The sequence below is a fragment of the Miscanthus floridulus genome, chromosome 1 (assembly GCF_019320115.1).
Source record: "Miscanthus floridulus cultivar M001 chromosome 1, ASM1932011v1, whole genome shotgun sequence".
NCBI classification, from domain to species: Eukaryota; Viridiplantae; Streptophyta; class Magnoliopsida; order Poales; family Poaceae; genus Miscanthus; species Miscanthus floridulus.
This window is the reverse complement of record NC_089580.1, coordinates 80,022,939-80,043,786: the sequence shown is the minus strand read 5'-3', so window position 1 is coordinate 80,043,786 and position 20,848 is coordinate 80,022,939. Positions and strand designations below refer to the sequence as shown.

General features: G+C 40.0%; 1 protein-coding gene across 1 annotated transcript; it reads right to left on the bottom strand.

Annotated features, from left to right (window-relative positions):
* Window positions 1-589: 589 nt before the first annotated feature.
* Window positions 590-1,180, bottom strand: LOC136487989 (glycine-rich cell wall structural protein 2-like). Its single transcript, XM_066485057.1, has one exon. It carries the CDS (start codon window positions 1,178-1,180, stop codon window positions 590-592), a length of 591 nt encoding a protein of 196 aa, XP_066341154.1.
* Between the last annotated feature and the right edge of the window lie 19,668 nt (window positions 1,181-20,848).

Sequence of the window (20,848 nt, the reverse complement as noted above, 5' to 3'; positions counted from 1 at the left end):
TATTTTGGTAGAAATTAAAATGATTAGAGAAAGTGTGCAAAGATATATATCCGTGCGACCGTGCCAATACCTACCACTACGTACACAAAACGCAACCTGAGATTCATGTCCAGTGTCTAACCCCCATGCATGCGTAAGTGGAGACGTCACCAGCTGACCAGATAGCCACCTCTTATGCATGCGCGTTAGTGCGTTACACTACATGGAGAGGTCATTGTAAGCAAAATAATTTGCAGTCCTTTGTTGTCACGCACTCTTCCTTGCTAATGATGACGGATCAGTTTTAGCACATCAATTCAAGATTCCACAGAACGGTCCTGGAAACAATATAAGGGATACATGGCCCGGGATGACATGAGAACATTGAACATACTGATCGAGTTATTATGACCACACAATCTTCAGATATGATCTGTTGAACTTACATTGCTAGGTCATGGCTAGGGTTGCTGGAAACCATTATTAGTTCCTCTCTAGAAGTACAAAAAAAGGGGCACAAACAAAAAAAAAAAAAAAAAAAAATCAATGCAAAGCAAATGAAGGTGAAAAAGCATCTTGTGGCCTCCAGCTTGAAAAGTTATAGGAAACTTCAAGGCTGTCCCTCGCCGAATCCAGATCCGTTGCCTTTACCACCACCAGTCCCACCATCGCGACCACCGCCCATGCCACCACCATTGCCAGAAGCATCTGCACTTGCATACGGCGGTGTGGCCGAGGGCGGGTCGCCGGAACTAGCCTCACTAGAGCCGGATCCCGTGCCACCGCCGGTGCCGTACCCACCAGAGCCTTTGTTCTCCGAACCTTGTCCGCCACCGCCGCCACCACCAATGCCCCCAGCAAGAGTAGACCCACCATTACCGTATGATGATCCTGAGCTAAACAGGCTGGAACTGGATCCCGTGCCAGACCCACCACCAAACGCAGAACCACCATATTTTGAATAGCCACCGCCTTCACCTCCGCCTCCAGCACTTACATAGACTCCACCCGGACCACTCTCACCGGACCCCGAACCAAGCCCGACCCCTGAGCCTGCACCGTTCTGATCCGCCCCACCATATCCCCCTCCTTGTCCCGTCCCTTGAGAACTGGAGTATCTAGCCACCCTAATGGCGTCGCTTAATCCAATGCTCAAGAGAAGAAAGAGGCTAAGTGCTACAAGATTGTTGGTCCTAGCCATTGCGACTTGCGCAGCTTAGCAAAGTCTGACAAGCTAGCGATAAATGGTGACCCAAGGACTGCATGCATATTTATAGCATTATGGAAGATGTTGATGACGATCTGACTTCCAAACCCAATGCAAGATCTAGTTGGTGCTGTTTTCTTATTTAATTAAGTGCATCGAACTATGATGACTGCATCAGAGGCGCTGACTTTGGATCAAAATTACGAGAACTCCAATAATTAAAGTAGTAAATGAACCATCAAAGTTCTCGCTTAGGATGGATCCTGTCAGGGCATGAAACATCATTGAGTTGCCCTAGTCTGGCCAGTAAACCTGTGGTGCCACCTATGGTCATATGATCAAGAGACGAATAACAACGTATGGTTAAATAGAAAAATATTAGGTAAAAAAGGGGTATTAAAGGATGACAAAAGTAAAAGATACATTGGTTTTGTTAGATTGGATCCCTAGCTCCCAATGGCCGTGGCCATTCATGTTTATAGAGAATTACCTATATAGCTCTAGAAGATAGTCTTATGCCCTTTGTGCCGTCGAATGTTAGATCATGTCTTATATGATGTCTTTTGTATTTTTTTATTAATATAAATATGCTCATACCTTACAATTAATAGAACATATAGTCTATCATACCGTATGGTAAAGAACATATAGTATGACTTGTACGTTCCAATACGTTTTGGAATCTGGCTCTTTACCATGGCTATATGTGCACTATTCTAACGCGTGTGAGCGTGAGTCATGACTCATGAGTTCAGGCCACGGATGGGACAATAAATCAATTAGAATTCTAATATCTAATCCATCTCGTACTACTACATTTAGTAAAACATGCTAAGATTCTTGTGTTCCAGAGAGTGGACCGACACACAAATTAAACAGGTAGAGAGGGTATGATGGACTAAAATTTGGAGGAAGAAATTTTCGCTCTTTAATATTATATTATATTATATTACAAGCAAACTTGTCTATGCATTGCAACCGAAGAAAATCACTATCAAATGTTAATGGGAAACAACAATGGGAATGATATATGAGATTTTAAATCTGTAATTTATTTTATGATGACTATGACATCAATAATACAAATTAATATTGGCAATACTATGACAGTGTCCTATTATAAGCCTGTATCGAATTAAAAACAATTTTGACATATATATTTTTTTCTCATGTTAAAAAAGAACAGAAATATTTAGTCATAAATATATGAACTTTAATATCACACTATTCATATGTTGCTAAAGTTAAATAAGAACTCCATGACTTTCTTGGAGGATCTATAAAAATATATAATTCTAATATCTGATTAAAGTCGGTAAGAGGTTAGTTATCGACATGACAAGAATTGATCTTTCTGTCGATAATTATGATGGGAGATCTCTCTTGATTTTCTACATGGCAGCCCTTGTCGAGGATTAAAAGACATTACTAAACTGCTTAAAATTTCAGTTTATGTCTGATTAGTTAGAGCAATAAAGCACAGTCCAACATTTAGTGCCACGAAAGCATTATCTTCCTGTGATATATGAATAATTCTCTCTATATTTATTTATAGGGTTGGGAGGTCATACCCTGATCGATAGGAATCAAAACTCATACAATAATTTTTGTGTCAAAATCCAACTCCTAACTTGGTTTATGCAATGGCCTGACCGGTTTCCACAGGCATGGATCTTTTTCGAAACTATAATTTCTCGTCCGGGCTTCAAATTGGGGGTTCCAAAAGTGCATTTGACCGTCTCAACGATAGAAATACAATGATGGAATCAATTTTACAATTTGACAAAGTTAACTTGCCGGTTTAGGAAAACCAACTAGGCCGGTTTGACCAAATTCCCTGGTGTTTCACAATTTTTGTTGTCAACCTATGCCAATCCTTTTTTTATAAAACTTGCATACTAAAAAAATATTTTTTAACTAAAATTGACTTATCATGCTGACTACGTCGAGTGCATTAGCCGTTTCTTCATTTCCTAGGGCAATAGGACTTCATCGGGCATAAAACTCAATTCTTGCTCAAGATGACGAATTCCCACTTCCTTACCACCACTCATACCTTTTGATCTTTGCTAGAAACCTCGAGCACAATGATGTCTTCAACGCCTTACATCAGATAACTATAGTGCACAAAGTGATCAAACTACCACCGACGGCCGCAATTAATCCTTGCATTGGCTCCAAACTCGAGCATAATGTAGCCAACAAAACAACTCAAAATATCATCTATATGTTGCTATGATCATGGTCTGAACTGAACAAGGCCAATCTATTGCAAATAGCAAGAATATTAATGATCATCCAGAATTCTTTGCCTTGCTCTTCCAAATTACTATCTTTGGCCTTGATAAGATTCGAAGGCACAATGGCCAAATTAGCATCATGTTCAGATAAAACAAAATTTCCCAAAAACCATGGCTTGATAACAGGATGTATTAAATTGGCAAGTGGCAAATTACTATTGCCAAATTGAATTCAAGCATATCAAAAGAAAATATTCAATGGTATGTTGATATAAATCATCGCTGACCAAAATATACTTCAATGCCAATCGCCGAATACTACAGCTGAGTTAGCACGTATAGCAAGAATATTAGCTATGTTGATATTAGAATCCAGACAAGCCAATTTAGAAATTTTGGTCAAGCCAATTTCTAAATCTAGCCAATCTCATATCAATGTTTCAGATGGTGAATACCGCACAAACCTGCTAGGCTAGTTTTTCTTGTAAGCCCATGTTAACATCCTTTTTCATCAGCTTCTCGATAATGTGAATATGTTGCCCCTTGATATGGTAGCCTGATTGGCTTCTCGATAATGTAAATATGTTGGCCCTAGACATGGTAGCCTAATGCTTGTTGTGCTAACATGATATTTCTACATTTTTCGTGCATAGGGATGCGATAATTAAAAAATTAGTCATAGTATAAGATGATGTCAAGCACTCATCGAGATAACAGTTAGTGGCCCATCTAAACATTGAAAATTTACGACACTCGCTGAAGCACCAACAATGAATTATAAAAAAACAACAATATGTTTCGCATTCATGGATTCTAAAATCTTTAGCCCGAATAGAAAAACATCATATTCGGCATGATCATTGGTTTAAAAGCATTCTAATAGAAAAAGTATCAAAATAGCTCCATTATGATAAACAAAATCAGTAGTAATACTTTGATCATATTTGCATGCTGATTCATCAAGTTACCATCTTCATAGGGTGCATTGCTTAATCTACATATATCATGCCCCTTGAGCTTTCAAGCTATCAACATAATATTATCTATATTGGGGTTTGTTATCATAGCACGATGAATACAAACATTCATCAACCATATATTTTGCTAAGGGTGTTAACAAAGTACCAGCCATATTAATCCATCCACAAGAGCATGTGTAACCAACATAAATGTTGAGGCATAATATGAATGCAAGAACATAATTATCTCTAGCCCTCAATTACTTCAGCTTTTGAAATTAATTTTAGTTTATCAATAGGCAAAATAATTTGACAACCACTATTACCGTCAGCATTTGTAGGGGTGGCTGGTAATGGTTTGTAGGGGCGGTTTCCCCAGCCGCACCTAAGCAACCGTGTCTACAAATCAATGATTTGTAGGGGCGGTTCCCAAGCTGCCCCTACAAATCGATCTGTATGGGCAGCTGGTGTTATGAGCCGCCGCTACAAAAGAATTTACAGGGGCGGCTGATAACACCTGTCGCCTCTACAATTTAGATTTGCACGGGCGGCTGTGACACCAACCACCCCTATAGTTTCCATTTGTAGGGGCGGTTAAATATAGAACCGCCCCTACAGTACCTTTTCTCGTAAAAAAAAATTTAAAAATTCAAATCTGACCGGAACATATATACATATATGATTCACAAGGCCATTATATCAAGAGCTAATTCACATGAAGATATATACATATACATATATAATTCACAAGAACATTATATCCAATAAGACTACAAGTCAAAATCATAAGAACAAATATAATTCATCATTACATTCACATAATCCATAAGTCCGACTGTTCCACAAGTCCGATGACATTACCAATGTCACATTCCATTCACAAGTCCAATCAACGGCCTAAGCCTAGCCTTTCCCACTCATGAAGATGTTGGTACTAAGGACTCCTACCTGATTCGGTCGCTCGGTCATGGTAAATGGCTCTGACGTGTACAATCTGGTCCATTATGAAGTTGCAAAGGTCACCGACGAGCTCCAAGAGGTTGTCATCTTTGTGTGGATCATTTCTCACACCTTTCTCATCTTGCCACTACAAGAAAACAAATTTAGGCATATCTAAAAACAGAGGGCATATCTAAACACAGTGGGCATATATGAAAACAATGAGTATATACGAAAACAGCGAGCATATATAAAAATAGTGAGCATATATAAAAACAATGAGCATATCTAAACACAGTGAGCATATAAAGAGGTTGAAGAGGTTCAAACTTACCCTACATGTGTGTCTCCTATAGGTAGTGGTGTTGCTCATCATACTTCATATGTCTACCGAAAGAGTTGGACAATTTCATCATTGGCAAAAGAGAGAGGAGAGGAGAGTTGACAAAAAAAAAACAGCTTCTGCTTTCCAAATATAGAGGAGAGGAAAAGGTGGCCAAAAAAGCAGTTGTTGCTTCCCAAATATAGAGGACAGGAAATGTGGCAAAGAAAAGCATATATATGCTCACTGTTTTTATATATGCAGGCAGTAGTTACTGCCATATATATCACAAAACGAGTAGTAATAGTAGTAGTAGTGGTAGAGGCCTCAGAAACATGTCAATCATCATTTGATCATGAACTTGGAGCATCAAGGCATCATAAACACAGTGAGCATACATAAAAACAGTGAGCATATAGAAAAAGATAGTAGGGTGGCTGGTAATGATGTCAAGTTCCTCACAAGTTCATGATCATCAGCTCATATTCTAGATATTTTCTGGAGTTGGACAATTTCATCATAGGCAAAAGAGAGAAGAGAGGAGTAGAAGTAGTAGTATAGAAGAGAGAAGAGAGCAGTACAAGAGAGCAGCTGCTGCTTGCCAAAATAAAAAAGAGAGTAGCTGCTGCTTGCCAAAATTAAAAAGAGACTAGCTGCTGCTTGCCAAAATAAAAATAGAGCAGTCACAGTAATAGAAGAGAGAAGTAGTAGAAGTAGTAGTATAGAAGAGAGGAGAGAGCAGTACAAGTAGTAGGAGCATTAGAAGAGAGAAGAGAGAAGAGAGAAGAGAGAAGAGAGGAGCTTAAGAAAAACAACAACTATAGTCAGCAACAGATAAGAGAGGAGAGGAGAGGAGAGCCATGGTTAGCACACTGCACTGCATATATATAAACTTGAGTAGAGAAAAAAACAGCAACTATGGAATAACAGTTATTGATAGTAGCATTACAGTTACTTAAATAAATCAGTGCTCTTTAACAATTTGTGCAGAGAAAAAAATAGCAACTATGGAATAGCAGGTATAAACAACAACTATGCAATGATCTGTTCAAACTATCCTCATTACAACTTGGGCAAGTGGCAGCTATTGTTCAGCAGCACAGAATGAGATTTTTTTTTCAGCAAACTCAACTTTCAATACATGACATGTTATCAAGTAATTTGGGACAAGAGCCCAGACTCATGTTCAAGCTCATTCATATGATATATACACATACACTGCTATGTTGTTCAAACAAATATAAGGAATCTCGGTTTGGATTTCTTTTTTAACAGCATATGTAAAGACATTGAGCATATATAAAGACAGTGAGCATATATCTCTATAGTGTGCATATGTAAAGACAATGAGCATATGTAAAGACGGTGAGCATATGTAAAGACAGTGGGCATATCTATAAACAGTGGGCATATCAAAACACAGTGAGCATATCTAAACACTGTGGGCATATATAAACACATTGGGTTTATATAGAAACAATGGTTATACATAGAAACAGTTGGCATATATAAAACAATGGGCATATATAAAACATTGGGCATATATAGAAATAGTTGGCATATATAGAAGCAGCATGCAATTTTTATTTTGATCATAATTGTAGGGTCTGAGCAATATTTTTTAAGTAAATTTGTGATCACAATGGAAGGGTCCGAAAGCTCACACTGGCATTCAATCAAACACACTATGTAGTTGACTTAGGCATATCGTATCACGCTCCAAACAATTTCATAGTTTGGAGCACACATAGGACATAACTGAAACTTGTACAAGCTCAAGCAACAATGCACATATCGTCGTTTCAGGATCATTAGGTTGCAACAAACCAAGGCAATGCAATGCACATTGGGTGAACCATCAGGAACAAGTGCTGGAACAGCAAGCAGCTAGCAACAACAGTGGTGGATCTGAACCTGTCGGTTGTAGGGGAAGCTGTGGAGGAGCACGGACACCGGAGCGCACGAGCACCAGGGCCACGGGAGGGTGGGGTGTGGGCCTATGGCACCTTAAGGCCGGAGACAACACAACGGTGGACCAGGTCTTGGACGTGGACGACACGACCGCAGTCCCGAACTTGCTTGGTGGCCCCGGGGATGGAGCAGGTGGGCGGAGCTCGAGGTCAGGGATGGGGAGGCGGCGGTGGGTCGGCCGGCCGGGGGCTCTATACCCTAGCCGCCGTGGAGATGGGGCGTATAGCGTCGTGGCGGCCCGGGGGTGCAGAGAGGGGGCGCCGACGTCGGGAGAAGTCCGGGAGGCGGCGGCGGCGGCGGGCCCCGGCGCACTGCTGCTTATATACCTAGGACGATTTGTAGTGACGGTTTATAATACCAGCCGCCCCTATAAATTCATTTGTAGGGGCGGTTCCTGATCGTGCTGCCCCTATAAATTTATTTCCATTTATATAAATTATTAAATCTGTATATATTATATCTGTATTATATATATAAATTTATTTGAATTACTCTATATATGGAAAAAATATTTATATATATTAAACCAAATTGTTTTTAAGTATATATATAATTCAATTTTTCTTCTTAAAAACATATTTAAAAATTTGAAAAATTGAATTTCAAAATTTCCAATAGAATTTTAGGATACTAAATGACCTCAAATAAAAATATTGTAAATATCAAAATTGTATAACTCATCAAGATGTACAACTTTTATTTTGGTCATCTTTTCATGTGACTAAGTTTTGACAATTCAAATTTTGAATTTCAAAAAATTACAACTTCAAACGAGATTTTGAAATAGCAAGTGATTTAAGCTAAAAATGTCATGAATACCAAAGTTGTAGAACTCATCAAGATCTACAACTTTTATTTTGGTTATCTTTTCATGTGACAAAGTGTGAGCAATTTAAATTTTGAATTTAAAAAAAATGACAAGTTTAAACCAGATTTTGAAACACCAAATGATTTCAGTTGAAAAAGTGATGAATACCAAAGTTGTATAACTCATCAAGATCTACCACTTTTATTTTGGTCATTTCACATTTTGAGTTAGTATGAGGGAGAAAGACTAGTTACAAGTTTTAGCCAAGTGTGATTTCTCTTTGGCTAAAACTTGTAACTAGTCTTTCTCCCTCATACTAACTCCAAATGTGATGATTTTTTCCAAAAAATTTCTAAAATCATGCTCTATCAAATTATTGTGGTCATTTTCTTATGTGGCTTTGTTTAAAAAAATAAATTTTGAATTTCAAAAATATGGAAACATGGAACAACATATTGAAGGAGCATATGGTTTCAAATGGAAAAGTCATGAACATAAAAGTTGTAGAACTCATCAATCTCTACAATTTTTGTTTTGAACAATTTAATTTTTGAATTTCAATAAATGATATATTCAAACAAAATTTTAAGACACCAAATGATTTGAACTCAAAAAGTCATGAACATAAAAGTTGTATAACTTATCAAGACCTACAACTTTTATTTTGGTCATTTCTTCATCCGACAAAGTGACAGTAACATTGTTCACAAAACTTACATATCTCTCATATAGTTTATGAAACCATATGAGAGATATGTAAAATTTATAAACAATGTTCTTATCACTTTGTCGGATGAACAAATGGCCAAAATAAAAGTTTTAGATCTTGATGAGTTATACAACTTTTATATTCATGAATTTTCTAGCTAAAATCATTTACTCTTTGAAAATATTGTTTGAAGTTGACATTTTATGAAATTCAAAATTTGAACTTTTCAAACTAAGTCACATGAAAAGATGACCAAAATGAAAGTTGTAAATCTTGATGAGTTTTATAACTTTTATGTTTACAACATTTTCATTTTAGGTCATTTTTTGACTTAAAATTCAATTCAAAGTTCACAAATTCAAATTTTCAAATTTTAAATATTTTTTTTATATTTTAAAAAAGAAAATGTATCATTATATAATATATATATATCTGCAAGTTGTTTTTATGCGTACGGGCAAATATGGCAAATTGTTTTTAATACATTTATACATTTATATATACATTTAATTTATAAAAAATATGCAGAACTAATATTTAAAAAATTTTAAAAATGCGAAAATATTTACAGGGGCGGCCGGTGATTGAGCCGCCCCTATAAATCGATCCATCTGTAGGGGTGGCTCGTATCATTAGCCGTCCCTACTGTGCCATTTGTAGGGGTGTCTGACATCATGGGACCCCGACGGAGGCACTGTAGGGGTGTCTGTAGAGTGAGCCGCCCCTGCCAAAAAAGGTGTCGTTGCTACAAAGCTTTTGTGTAGTAGTGAACCTCCATGATATCTAGATCCACACCAAGGATCAAAACATGGAGCTTTTGTGTAGTAGTGAACCTCCATGATATCTAGATCCACACCAAGGATCAAAACATGGAGTTCAGTGATAACTAAACATACCATGGGATGGACAATGATATCAAACCTCTAGCTTGACAATGGTTTCTTGACTCTCTCTCTCTCTTTCTTTCCTTCGCCTTCATTGCACCCTTTGCTTGAACACCAACCAATTTTGAACCAGAATACTCCATTTAGGAACATACGACATGTCCTTTTCTTTATATTTTTTACACTAAGCTTCTGCATCTTTCTCTTGTGCCACTTTGATAAACTAACTGAGCATCTCAGGTTCACTTCTATTTTAGAAAACAATAACTCTTCCTTGATTTTGGTTGTTCCAACTTCTATTGTTTAGAATTGGTATCTACAGTATCAACAACTAATTGCACTATGGATTTGTCACTAATAGCTAGAATTTTGAACATACTAATTAGATTTTGATTAATTGTATTTAGACCTAAGCTTCTATCCTTAGGAACTTCCTTTTTTACATGACATTCTTGTTTGACCACTTTTTCCTTCTTAAGAGCTTTGGACTATTTTTTTTATCAAAGCGAACTTTTGCATATGATCGTCCATCTATATCTCTCAGAGCTCCACCGAGGTATGCTCCCAGTCACTAAGTCTTCCTCAATCATGGTGTTGGACTTTCTACACAAAGCCTCTGCCAACCAAAGGATAGTGCGTGAGTCACACGGTCTCACCACTATCATCTAGCTCTTTCAGTCACCTTGATGCCATGCCCACTATGAAATTTCTCCACATGAGGGAGGTGGTCTTTGTTGGTATATATTAATGCACACAAAATAATCCGCAAGTGCACGGATATTATACCGATGTAGCACTTCATCGGGAGTACCTAGTTTTATATCAAACTCGAGGAATGTGTGTGAGAATAACCAAATCTAACTTAGCCCAACTTCATAATCCAGGCTAGATAATAGGAGCGTAGAGGAGATCGCAAGGGTCTTCTAGTTCTAACTTCGATAAGCTTTGTCTTCTATTATTCAATTCTGGGGATATTACTAGGGAAAACATATGCAGAGTATGTCTTCTATAGTAACAAAGTCCTACTAGGCCTACTAACGGGAGGTGGACTACAAAGGATTCAACAAGGCTATAAAAGTCACCCTCGTGAGCTACCACCGATCTAAAAAGTAGGGTACATCCACGAGTAACCGAGTCTAAGCACCACGCTTACACTATGAAAACTAGTTTAACCCAGGAGCTACAAGGATTAAAGTACTCAAAAGAGTGTCGTAGACCTGAAGAACAATATGAACAAGATGCTTACTTGAATTAGAAGTCGATTACTAGAGAAATCTCAGAAGCAAGCTCAAGAAAAACTTGATTCTGCCAGGGTACAAGCCGTATAGAGAGCACCGACAGGCCGAGACTCCTCCAAAAATCATCCCTCTCACTCTATCTCTCTATCTCTAATACAAGACTAGATCCTATTGAGGACTAATGTTCTCTTGATTGCTAGCTCTATTCCTGGTGGAAATATGGATTAGGGTTTCTGGCTTCTCAGCTCTTAGGATCAAATGAGACATGCCTTGAATGGGGGGGTGTAGGCAGGTATATATAGGCCGGAGCGTCAATCCTGAGCCTTCGGATCAAACTGACTTGAATAAATGGCAGAGATGCAATCCTTAGTGCAGTGGAGAACTGACATAGCGACGGGGGGCTGACGTGTGGGCCCCACAGGCTGGCCGACCTACAAGTGGGGCTAGCCGGCCCCACATGTTAGGGGCATGGGCCCTGCTTTAGTGGAGAGCCTACTGGAGTCTTCTAGAGTCTTCCCACGCTATTTACGAGGTGGAATTCCGTGATTTTCTTTGACGAATTAGTCCTCCTTGACGGTTTTCTGATTAAATCCTGCTAAAAACATAGATTCACCAAAACTCATGGAATTTATCAGTTTAAACCCCTAGGTCTATGTTGGTGATCAATTTTAATTATTTATGCAAGTTAGATTGACAGTTTATGATGAATGTTAACTACTGTCAACAGTCTCCTCGCGCACCCTCCACCTTGACATCAATATGCCACCTCTCCACACCAAGGACGGAGCTCTGATGGTCATCACCTCGAAGGCCACCACGCCTTCACTAAAAGGTCACAAAAACCTCAAGCACTCCGAATCGCTAATATACAAGGGCAACACAACCAAATCACTCAAAGTTCTCAAGCTAAAAGGCCTAAACCTCATAAGGATGCACTATAGTGTCTATCCTAGCTTTGAACGTGATCTTGTATGACAGTATAGGGTGTATCGAGTGTATAAATACTTTTGATAACTTATCTCATCCTTGGGGAACTCTAGCACATTCAAGAAAGTGAAACAGTCTCATATATATAGCCCTATCACCCTCAAAGAGATATTGTAAAAAGTTTGCCAGAATTAACTTCTACCAACCACCAAGTGATCCAATGTGTGGTCCTAGACTGTGGACCATATCATTCGACATGGTATATTCCTTAGCCGACCATTGAATCTTCACTAACTAACATCGGTCCCTTTTTACCAGATGACAAACCACCTAGTTGAAACTTGTTCACCATACCACCCAACGAGGTATCCAACTGTTGGTCCTGACCGTTGCCACAACACTGATTTGAACTAGATGATCTACTGGGTTGGTCCTTTTGCTACTATACATTCAGCGGCCTTGATCTTCTAGGTCTTCAATTTGTGCCACCTGCCCCACAACACTCCCCACTCCCTTGCGCACACCCTCGAGGTACTAGACGAGCGCCTAGGGCACCACAACGAGCACAACAGTAGCCATGCAGGCATGGTGGCAGTCCGGTGATACAGAGATGACCGATGGTGAGGTCATTGGCGACGGGGACGTCATCAATGGACTCCTAGCAACCCTATCCACCTATCTATGATGCCGGTTGAATGAGTTAGGGATCGCAGCGAGCTTGGCCGCGGCCATGATGGCACAACGGATCTCTAGCACAGCAGCTGTGACTAACGGTGAGGGTACCAATGCCAGGAACTACTCCTATGTGATCCTTATGATCTCATGAACATGCCTATGTTACTGGTTTAATGGATTAGGGCACGGAGTGAGCTTGCCCGCGACCATGACGGCATGGCGGGGCAGAGCACGCTGGCGCGGCGGCGCTCTGGCCGCTATGGCACGGTAGGGGTAAAATGGATAGTGCGGGCATAACCAGGAGCTCACCATGACTCTACTGAGCTAGCTGGTTAAGACAAAGGCAAGATGGAGCAATGCTACCGGCATCGGGGGCGAAGACGGCTGTGTGAACTGGTAGCGGCGAGGCTTTCCAGCACGTCCTGTGCGCCAAACAAGAAACAATCGAGCCGATGAGCATCACGGAGTCAAGGTGAAGCTAGAACAACAAACATCAAGGAGATAGATGCGCCCTAGTGGGCTAGCCATGGCGGAGGTGACCACGACCACCATGGCAGCGCTGCCGCGATGGGAATGGCATGCGCGGCTACGTTTGGCGATGAGAGGTGAGATGAGTGGGCTCAGGCGACGTGCGGGGTCAAGGCGGAACTATGGGCGTGGGAAATTGGATTAAGGTCGAGCGAGCATGATGAATCGCACTGGTGAACAGGAGCTGAGCCGGCGGTGGCATAGAAGAGAAAGAGAGGGAGCAACGACTGACTCAGGCTTAAGATGGTACGGGCGAAGCGTCGAGACATGCCGCAGCTGGTTGGCGTGCCACCATGAGCAGCTATGTGCCATGTATGAGAAAAGCGGTGCTGGAGGGCAGTGGCTCGCCGATGAAGCAGGTAGACAAGCTGGTTGCCGGCCATGAACAATAACGCCTAAAACCTCAACTTCAGCTTTCATTTGCTCACAATTTTGCAACATGACTTGATCAACAGCCTTAAGCAAAGTTGTCCATCCATCAATGATCACCATCTTTGCTTAAGACACCAACATCAAAGGATCAAAGGTTTGAGAGATTTTGAAAGAGAAACAGGGGTACAGTGAAATTGAAAACCAGATTTAGATTAGGGTTTTGAAATCTATTTCAGTTAAGCATATATGAGTAACTAATTATTGATCAACCATCTAACAAAGATCTCAACCAACTACACATTATCATAGACCAAGCATATCATCAAGCAATGGAACAAAGTTTGGACAAATTTTATTTATAATAATTCATTTAAAAATTCACCAAAGTTTGAACTCACTAACTGCATTTCAGGGACTTGGGCACCAAGGCTGTGTGAGAAACAATTAGTGAATTCAATCTTGGAGCTCAAATTTGAACATATTTGACTTAGAAATATTATCAATCTTTGATTCCACATTATAAAGCACACTTTGCACTACAACTTTTATTTTAACAAAATTTTACTTGTTTAAGCAAATTCACATATATAAATTCACAAAATTTCTTAAGCACTATCATTGACATCATTCCATGCAACATGTGAAACCTATTATAAGCAACATATGAAACACTACAATGCAACATGTGAAACATCACATATGCAACATATAAATCATACATATGCAACATGGACATGGCATAATTGAAACATAGAATGCATTAATGAAACAATACTTTATGATTATGCTTCATGATGTGCATGATCAAGTTTTAACTGCTTTTTAACATCTGGGATGTTACAATCACCCGCCCTTAAAGAAATCTCGTCCCGAGATTATGAAGCGATAAAAGTCTGGGGTTGAGTAATGGAAATGGAAATGTGTCAAACACATTAACTTACAAGAAGTTCACAAAGCATCAAGGATTAGTTCTAGAATTACAACTAATATCAAAGGAAGGTAGTAATTAACAAGATATTTAGGAAATCCAGGAGAAGCAGACATGAAATTCCCAAAAGAGATTCCAAGGAGGGCGAAGCATGTTAATTGTGAGCTATAATGGATTATGACTATAGTCCTTGATATTAGCAAGCGCTTAGCAGTACTTCCTTATGGTCGCGAGCCATAGGAGACCGTAGGTTTCAACGTTGCACCAATGTCACGGATCATGGTACCACCATAGGGCACAATTGCAGCAACTTTCAACCAACACATGTTGATTATCAAAGTTAAGGAAGTAACATATGTCAAGATAGAAGAAACCAAGATATGACACATGTATAAGTTGAGAAGTCAAGGATTAGTTCTAGGTTTTTGTACTAAGTTAGCATAGTAAACAAAGTGCAGCCAGAAGTTCCCAAGGATTAGAACTTATGGAGCGAAGATCATCAAAGGAAAGTTCATTGGCTAAAACCTGGTACGTGACAAGATTCATTGAAACAAAACAGCTATGCGAAGAATAGCTATCCTCAAAATAAATGGAGGAAAATCTCAACATCTTTATATTTTAATCTTATGTGGATGATATGATGCATGCTCATCCTATACGTCTTCACAACGTTAGTCAGGACATAACTACTTATATAGGGCAATACTTTATACACTATCTTCACTCTGGTCCAGACGAAGGTTGATTTGCACTCTACAGAGCATTGTCGGGGACGTTTGACTTTCCATCTAGCTTGCCGAAGAAGAGTTGAAAACTTTTCGATGTCTTTTACTTGAATCACTAGAAAGTCTTCACAAGGTCTTACAACAAGCATAGGGGTGGTTCAAGAGCATTTTAGTTTGTTGCCTTCAAAACTTTTAACTTTCAAAATCATTTTGAAGTTTTTGAAAGTAATGTTGTAGCAGATCCAATGTATGAGCTCCGATACCAGCTATGATAGAACCACCCAAATTATATGACCCACATGCACCTGTCATTGTCCTTCAGATCTCTGACTGCTGCACATTGGAGCCAGATAATTCTGGTAGTCTGTCGGGTGTCCTCGGGGAACCCTGAATCGTCCACATTTTACAACTCATATAGGATCAACATGGAGTTACCACAACATTATAACATTTGATACAAAAATATCTTACATCGGAGTGCGGAAGACTTATTAACATTAAGTCACAAAACATGTTGAAGTAAAAACTTAACTTATGTTTCAAAAGGTGAGTAGTACTACATAAGCAACTTAGGTGGAACCCCTAAGGTTGAAGAGATAGCCAGATCATGTCGATCCCACTGACATGACCTTGATTTAGTAGCACTAGTCAGATCCTGCACAGGGGTTAACAAACCCTGAGTACTTGAGGGTACTCAACAAGTCTTACCCGACTAAAAGAAAAGACCCCAAGGGTATGCAGGCTTAAAGGTAAGGTAGAAGCAAGAATAACATTTGCAGAAAAGCTTACTATAACTAGATCCTTACTTTCAATGTTTTAGCTTCGCATTAAGTTTATCAGTAGTATCTAGTTTGCACCTAATCTAGCTCAATCACTTCATTAATCACCTCATCTCATCTTATCTCATATCCAGAAGTAACCATGTTCCATTGATTAACTACGATGCAGGTCAGTTGATTGTGTCTCCTGTTACCATGAAGCAAACGATGATTCGTATTGATTTGGCCCAGCTAGGGTTTCCTTACCACACGACATATGCAGGTCCCGATTTTAGACTTACATATATCAACCTTCACTCGGATCCTCCAAAATGTGAACCGGTCTGTGCTACTCGAGAGCATAGTACTCCACCTCCCTGCGCCACTCCTAGTGGATTCACAGGATGGGTACACACTACTCTCACCATCTCCCACACCAGTGCACAGTTGTCTTTTCACATAATGGAATAGCTGAGGTATCAGGCTTACCGGAGTATGTGGTCAGTACTACAAGTCACGATCACAAGCGAACCTACAATGATCGGTCCTCAATCGACACGGGCGGGACGAGCATGACCAGGTGAACCTGTCTGCCGAACACTTAACCCCAATTCCCGTCCGGTCTCAATTTAAACATTATCATTTCATGGTATTCACATGACCTAAAACAGAGTCGAGGTAAACCTATATCTCATGAACGATGAAATCATCATTCGACTTCTATCAAAGTCTAAGCATTACTAAGCATTAAAGGTATCGACCTATTCATACTAGCAGGGTAAAACTAAGGATACCTGAATGTCAAGGTATTCATGCAACAACGGTATTCAACCAACTCCTAATTACTTAATGTACATCTCACAAGACTAAAAAGTGTAATAAAGATTTGTAAATGCTAGAGAAGGGTGGTATGCATCGGGGCTTACCTGCGTTGCTGAGAAGGTTAGATTTCACAGAAAGGATCCAGCCAAGTTAGTCTTGACACCAACACCACTGGTGGATGGTCCTTCTCCATAACTTGATCAACACGAGTCTTCTCACTCTCGTATGTACTACACGTAATAAATGATGCTTTGCTTAACATGATGGAATGCATGACATGATGCATGATGAAAGACATTCAAGTACATAACAGATGTTAAACTAATCTAAGAAAGTTGAGTACAACTTTCCTTCACTAAAGAATTATGGTTGTTATCATAAAAGCATCTTAGTTAATTAGTTATGTATCATGAAAGGCATAACTTAACATGGACTAACAAGATTAACATGAAAAACATCTACAAAACATAACCACTTACTCAACTATTGCATACAAGGAGCATTCACGACTTATATTCATGCATCTACTAATTAAGCTTTTAATTAGACCATTTATTTATTATATAACAAGTTGATGATAAGCATATCATGTAAAGTAATTAAGTTGCCAAGGAACAATAGAGGGTGTGGTGTCCCAAGGTATTCAATCAAAGTATAAAATACACCCAATTCATTTAAGGATTTATAGAAATCATGTTGCTTTTTTATTAATCCATAAAAGACATTTGAATTAAGTGGACAATTTATTTTCATCAAAATAGTACCAAACTTTTTGTGAAGGGAGGCATTAGCATGTAAAACATACATAAAAAGTTTCATGGTCACATGATTAATATTTTTATTTATAAAAAATCATACAAGGTTCATTTTATAATTAAAAGAGGTAATTTTTAAGCATAGCAAAAGTACTGAAATTGACCAGTTCATATTTTTCCTTTATAGAGCACATCATAACTAGGCTTCACAAAAGTTTCACATTTTTATCACCATCCTATATTTAGTTATGAATTAAACAAAGATCAGCACATTTAATTATTTTCTGAAATTCAAAAACCGTTGAAAAGCATTTTTCACCCAGCCGCACCCAGCCCCAGTCATTGACGAGCGGGACCGGGTCAACCCAATAGTGCACCCTACTGACCGCGGGCGCACCGCCTTTGACCTGTGGGTGCTCGTCGACGGCAACCTCCCCGGCGGCGAGACCTCCCCCACAACACTCCCCACTCCCTTGCGCACGCCCTCGAGGTACTAGATGAGCGACTAGGGCACCACAGCGAGCACAGCAGTAGCCATGGCGGTGCGGCTATGCTCCGGCAAGATAGAGACGGCCGATGGTGAGGTCACTGGCGACGGGGATGGAACTAATAGACTCCTAGCAACCCTATGCACCTATCTACGCTGCCGGTTGAATGAGTTAGGGATCAGAACAAGCTTGGCCACGGCCATGGCGGCATGGTGGATCTCTGGCACAGCGGCTGCGACTAACGGCGAGGCTATCGGCGCCGAGAACTACTCCTATGCGATATTTAAGATCTCGTGAACACGCCTACGTTACTGGTTGAACGGATTAGGGCATGGAATGAGCTCACCCGCGGCCATGATGGCACGGTGGGGTAGAGGACGCTGGCGCGGCGGCGCTCCAGCCGCTACGGCATGGTAGGGGTAAAACAGATTGTGCGGGCATAACCAGGAGCTGACCACGACTCTGTTGAGCTAGCTGGTTAAGACAGAGGCGAGGCGGAGCGATGCTACTGGCATCGGGGGCGAAGACGGCGGTGCGAACCGATGGAGGTGACGTGTTTCGGCATGTCCTGTGCACCAAACAAGAAATAGTTGAGCCAATGAGCATCAAGGAGTTAAGGTGAAGCTAGAACAACAAATGTCAAGGAGATAGATGCGCCCAGTGGGCTAGCCATGGTGGAGGTTACCATGGAGGCCATGGCGGCGCTACCGCAATAGGAACGACACGCGCGGCTACGTTTGGCGATGAGAGGCGAGATGAGCGGTCTCAGGCGACGTGCGGGGTCAAGGCAGAACTATGGGCGTGGGGAATTGGATGAAGGTGGAGCGGGCACGATGAATCATGCTGGCGAACTAAAGCTGAGTCAGCGGTGGCGGAGAAGAGAAAGAGAGGGAGCAACGATTGACTTGGATGCCGCCGTCAAAGCGTCGAGACGTGCCAGCAGCTGGTTGGCGTTGCCACCGCGAGCAGCTACGTGCCACACACGAGAAAAGCGGCGCTGGAGGGCGGCGGCTCGCCGGTGAAGAAGGCAGACATGCTGGTTGACGGCCATGAATAGTAGCGCCTGAAACCTCAACTTCAGCTCTCATTTGGTCGCAATTTTGCAACATGACTTGATCAATTGCCTTAAGTAAAGTTGTCATCCATCAATGATCTCCATCTTTGCTTAAGATACCAACATCAAAGGATCAAAGGTTTGAGAGATTTTGAAACAAAAACTGGGGTACAGTGAAACTGAAAACCAGATTCAGATTAAGGTTTTGAAATCTATTTCAGTTAAGCATATATGAGTAATTAATGATTGATCAACCATCTAACAAACATCTCAACCAACTACACATTATCATAGACCAAGCATAGCATCAAGCAATGGAACAAAGTTTGGACAAATTTTATTTATAATAATTCATTTAATAATTCACCAAAGTTTGAACTCACTAACTGCATTTCAAGGACTTGGGCACCAAGGCTAAGTGTGAGAAACAATTAGTGAATTCAATCTTGGAGCTCAAATTTGAACATATTTGACTTAGAAATATTATCAATCTTTGATTCCACATTATAAAACACACTTTGCACTACAACTTTTATTTTAACAAAATTTTACTTGTTTAAGCAAATTCACATATATAAATTCACAAAATTTCTTAAGCACTATCATTGACATCATTTCATGCAACATGTGAAACTTATTATAAGCAACATATGAAACACTACAATGCAACATGTGAAACATCACATATGCAACATATAAATCATACATATGCAACATGGACATGGCATAATTGAAACATAGAATGCATTAATGAAACAATACTTGATGATTATGCTTCATGATGCGCATGATCAAGTTTTAACTAATTTTTAACATCTGGGATGTTACATAATCCACTGTCCAAGAGTTACTGTAACAGAACCGACCAAATCATAAGAACGTAAGTACAAAAACAATCACCAAAGCGATCAAATTCCTGTACTTAAGCTCCCATAATCCCGGTAGTCCGGAAATCACGAAGGATTTCAACCAACTCTCGACATACAAACCAAGATCGTAGTGATTCAACACAACACATCATCCGTTACAACATTTCATAAGTAGCATTCGGATTACATCCATCAGAGTTCAAATAAATATTACAAACTAAGTTTGAGTGTGCGGAAGCAACATAGTTTAGTACAAAACATCATAGTTTTCAAATATATTGCCAAGATCAGAGTCATGTCCCACAAAAGCATTATCAGGTACGAGAACTAGTAGAGACCGTAACCAACGGTCTAGTCTTCATCCCCAGCAGGGAGAAGGCAGTACTTGCAGCAACCAAAGTAGAACTGGTCATCTGCAACAGGTGGGAAATAAACCCTGAGTACGAGAAGGTACTCAGCCAGACTTACCCGACAAAAAATCAGAAATAAAAGACACCAAGGATCATGCAAGGCTTTTCAGGTGGGCTAGCTTGACACAGTTGCATAAAAGAGCTTAAGATTATAGTAACCAATTTAAACTGATGATCAAGCTTATCATTAATTACCTGTCCACTAGATTAGCACCTGTACTAGAGCAATCACTTATTAGGAGCAAACAATATTAACCATAGCAGGTATAATAAGGCTGTCA

Bases quoted from the DNA above. Each gene is read 5' to 3' on its own strand.
- LOC136487989 (XM_066485057.1), bottom strand. From the start codon at position 1,180: ATGGCTAGGACCAACAATCTTGTAGCACTTAGCCTCTTTCTTCTCTTG.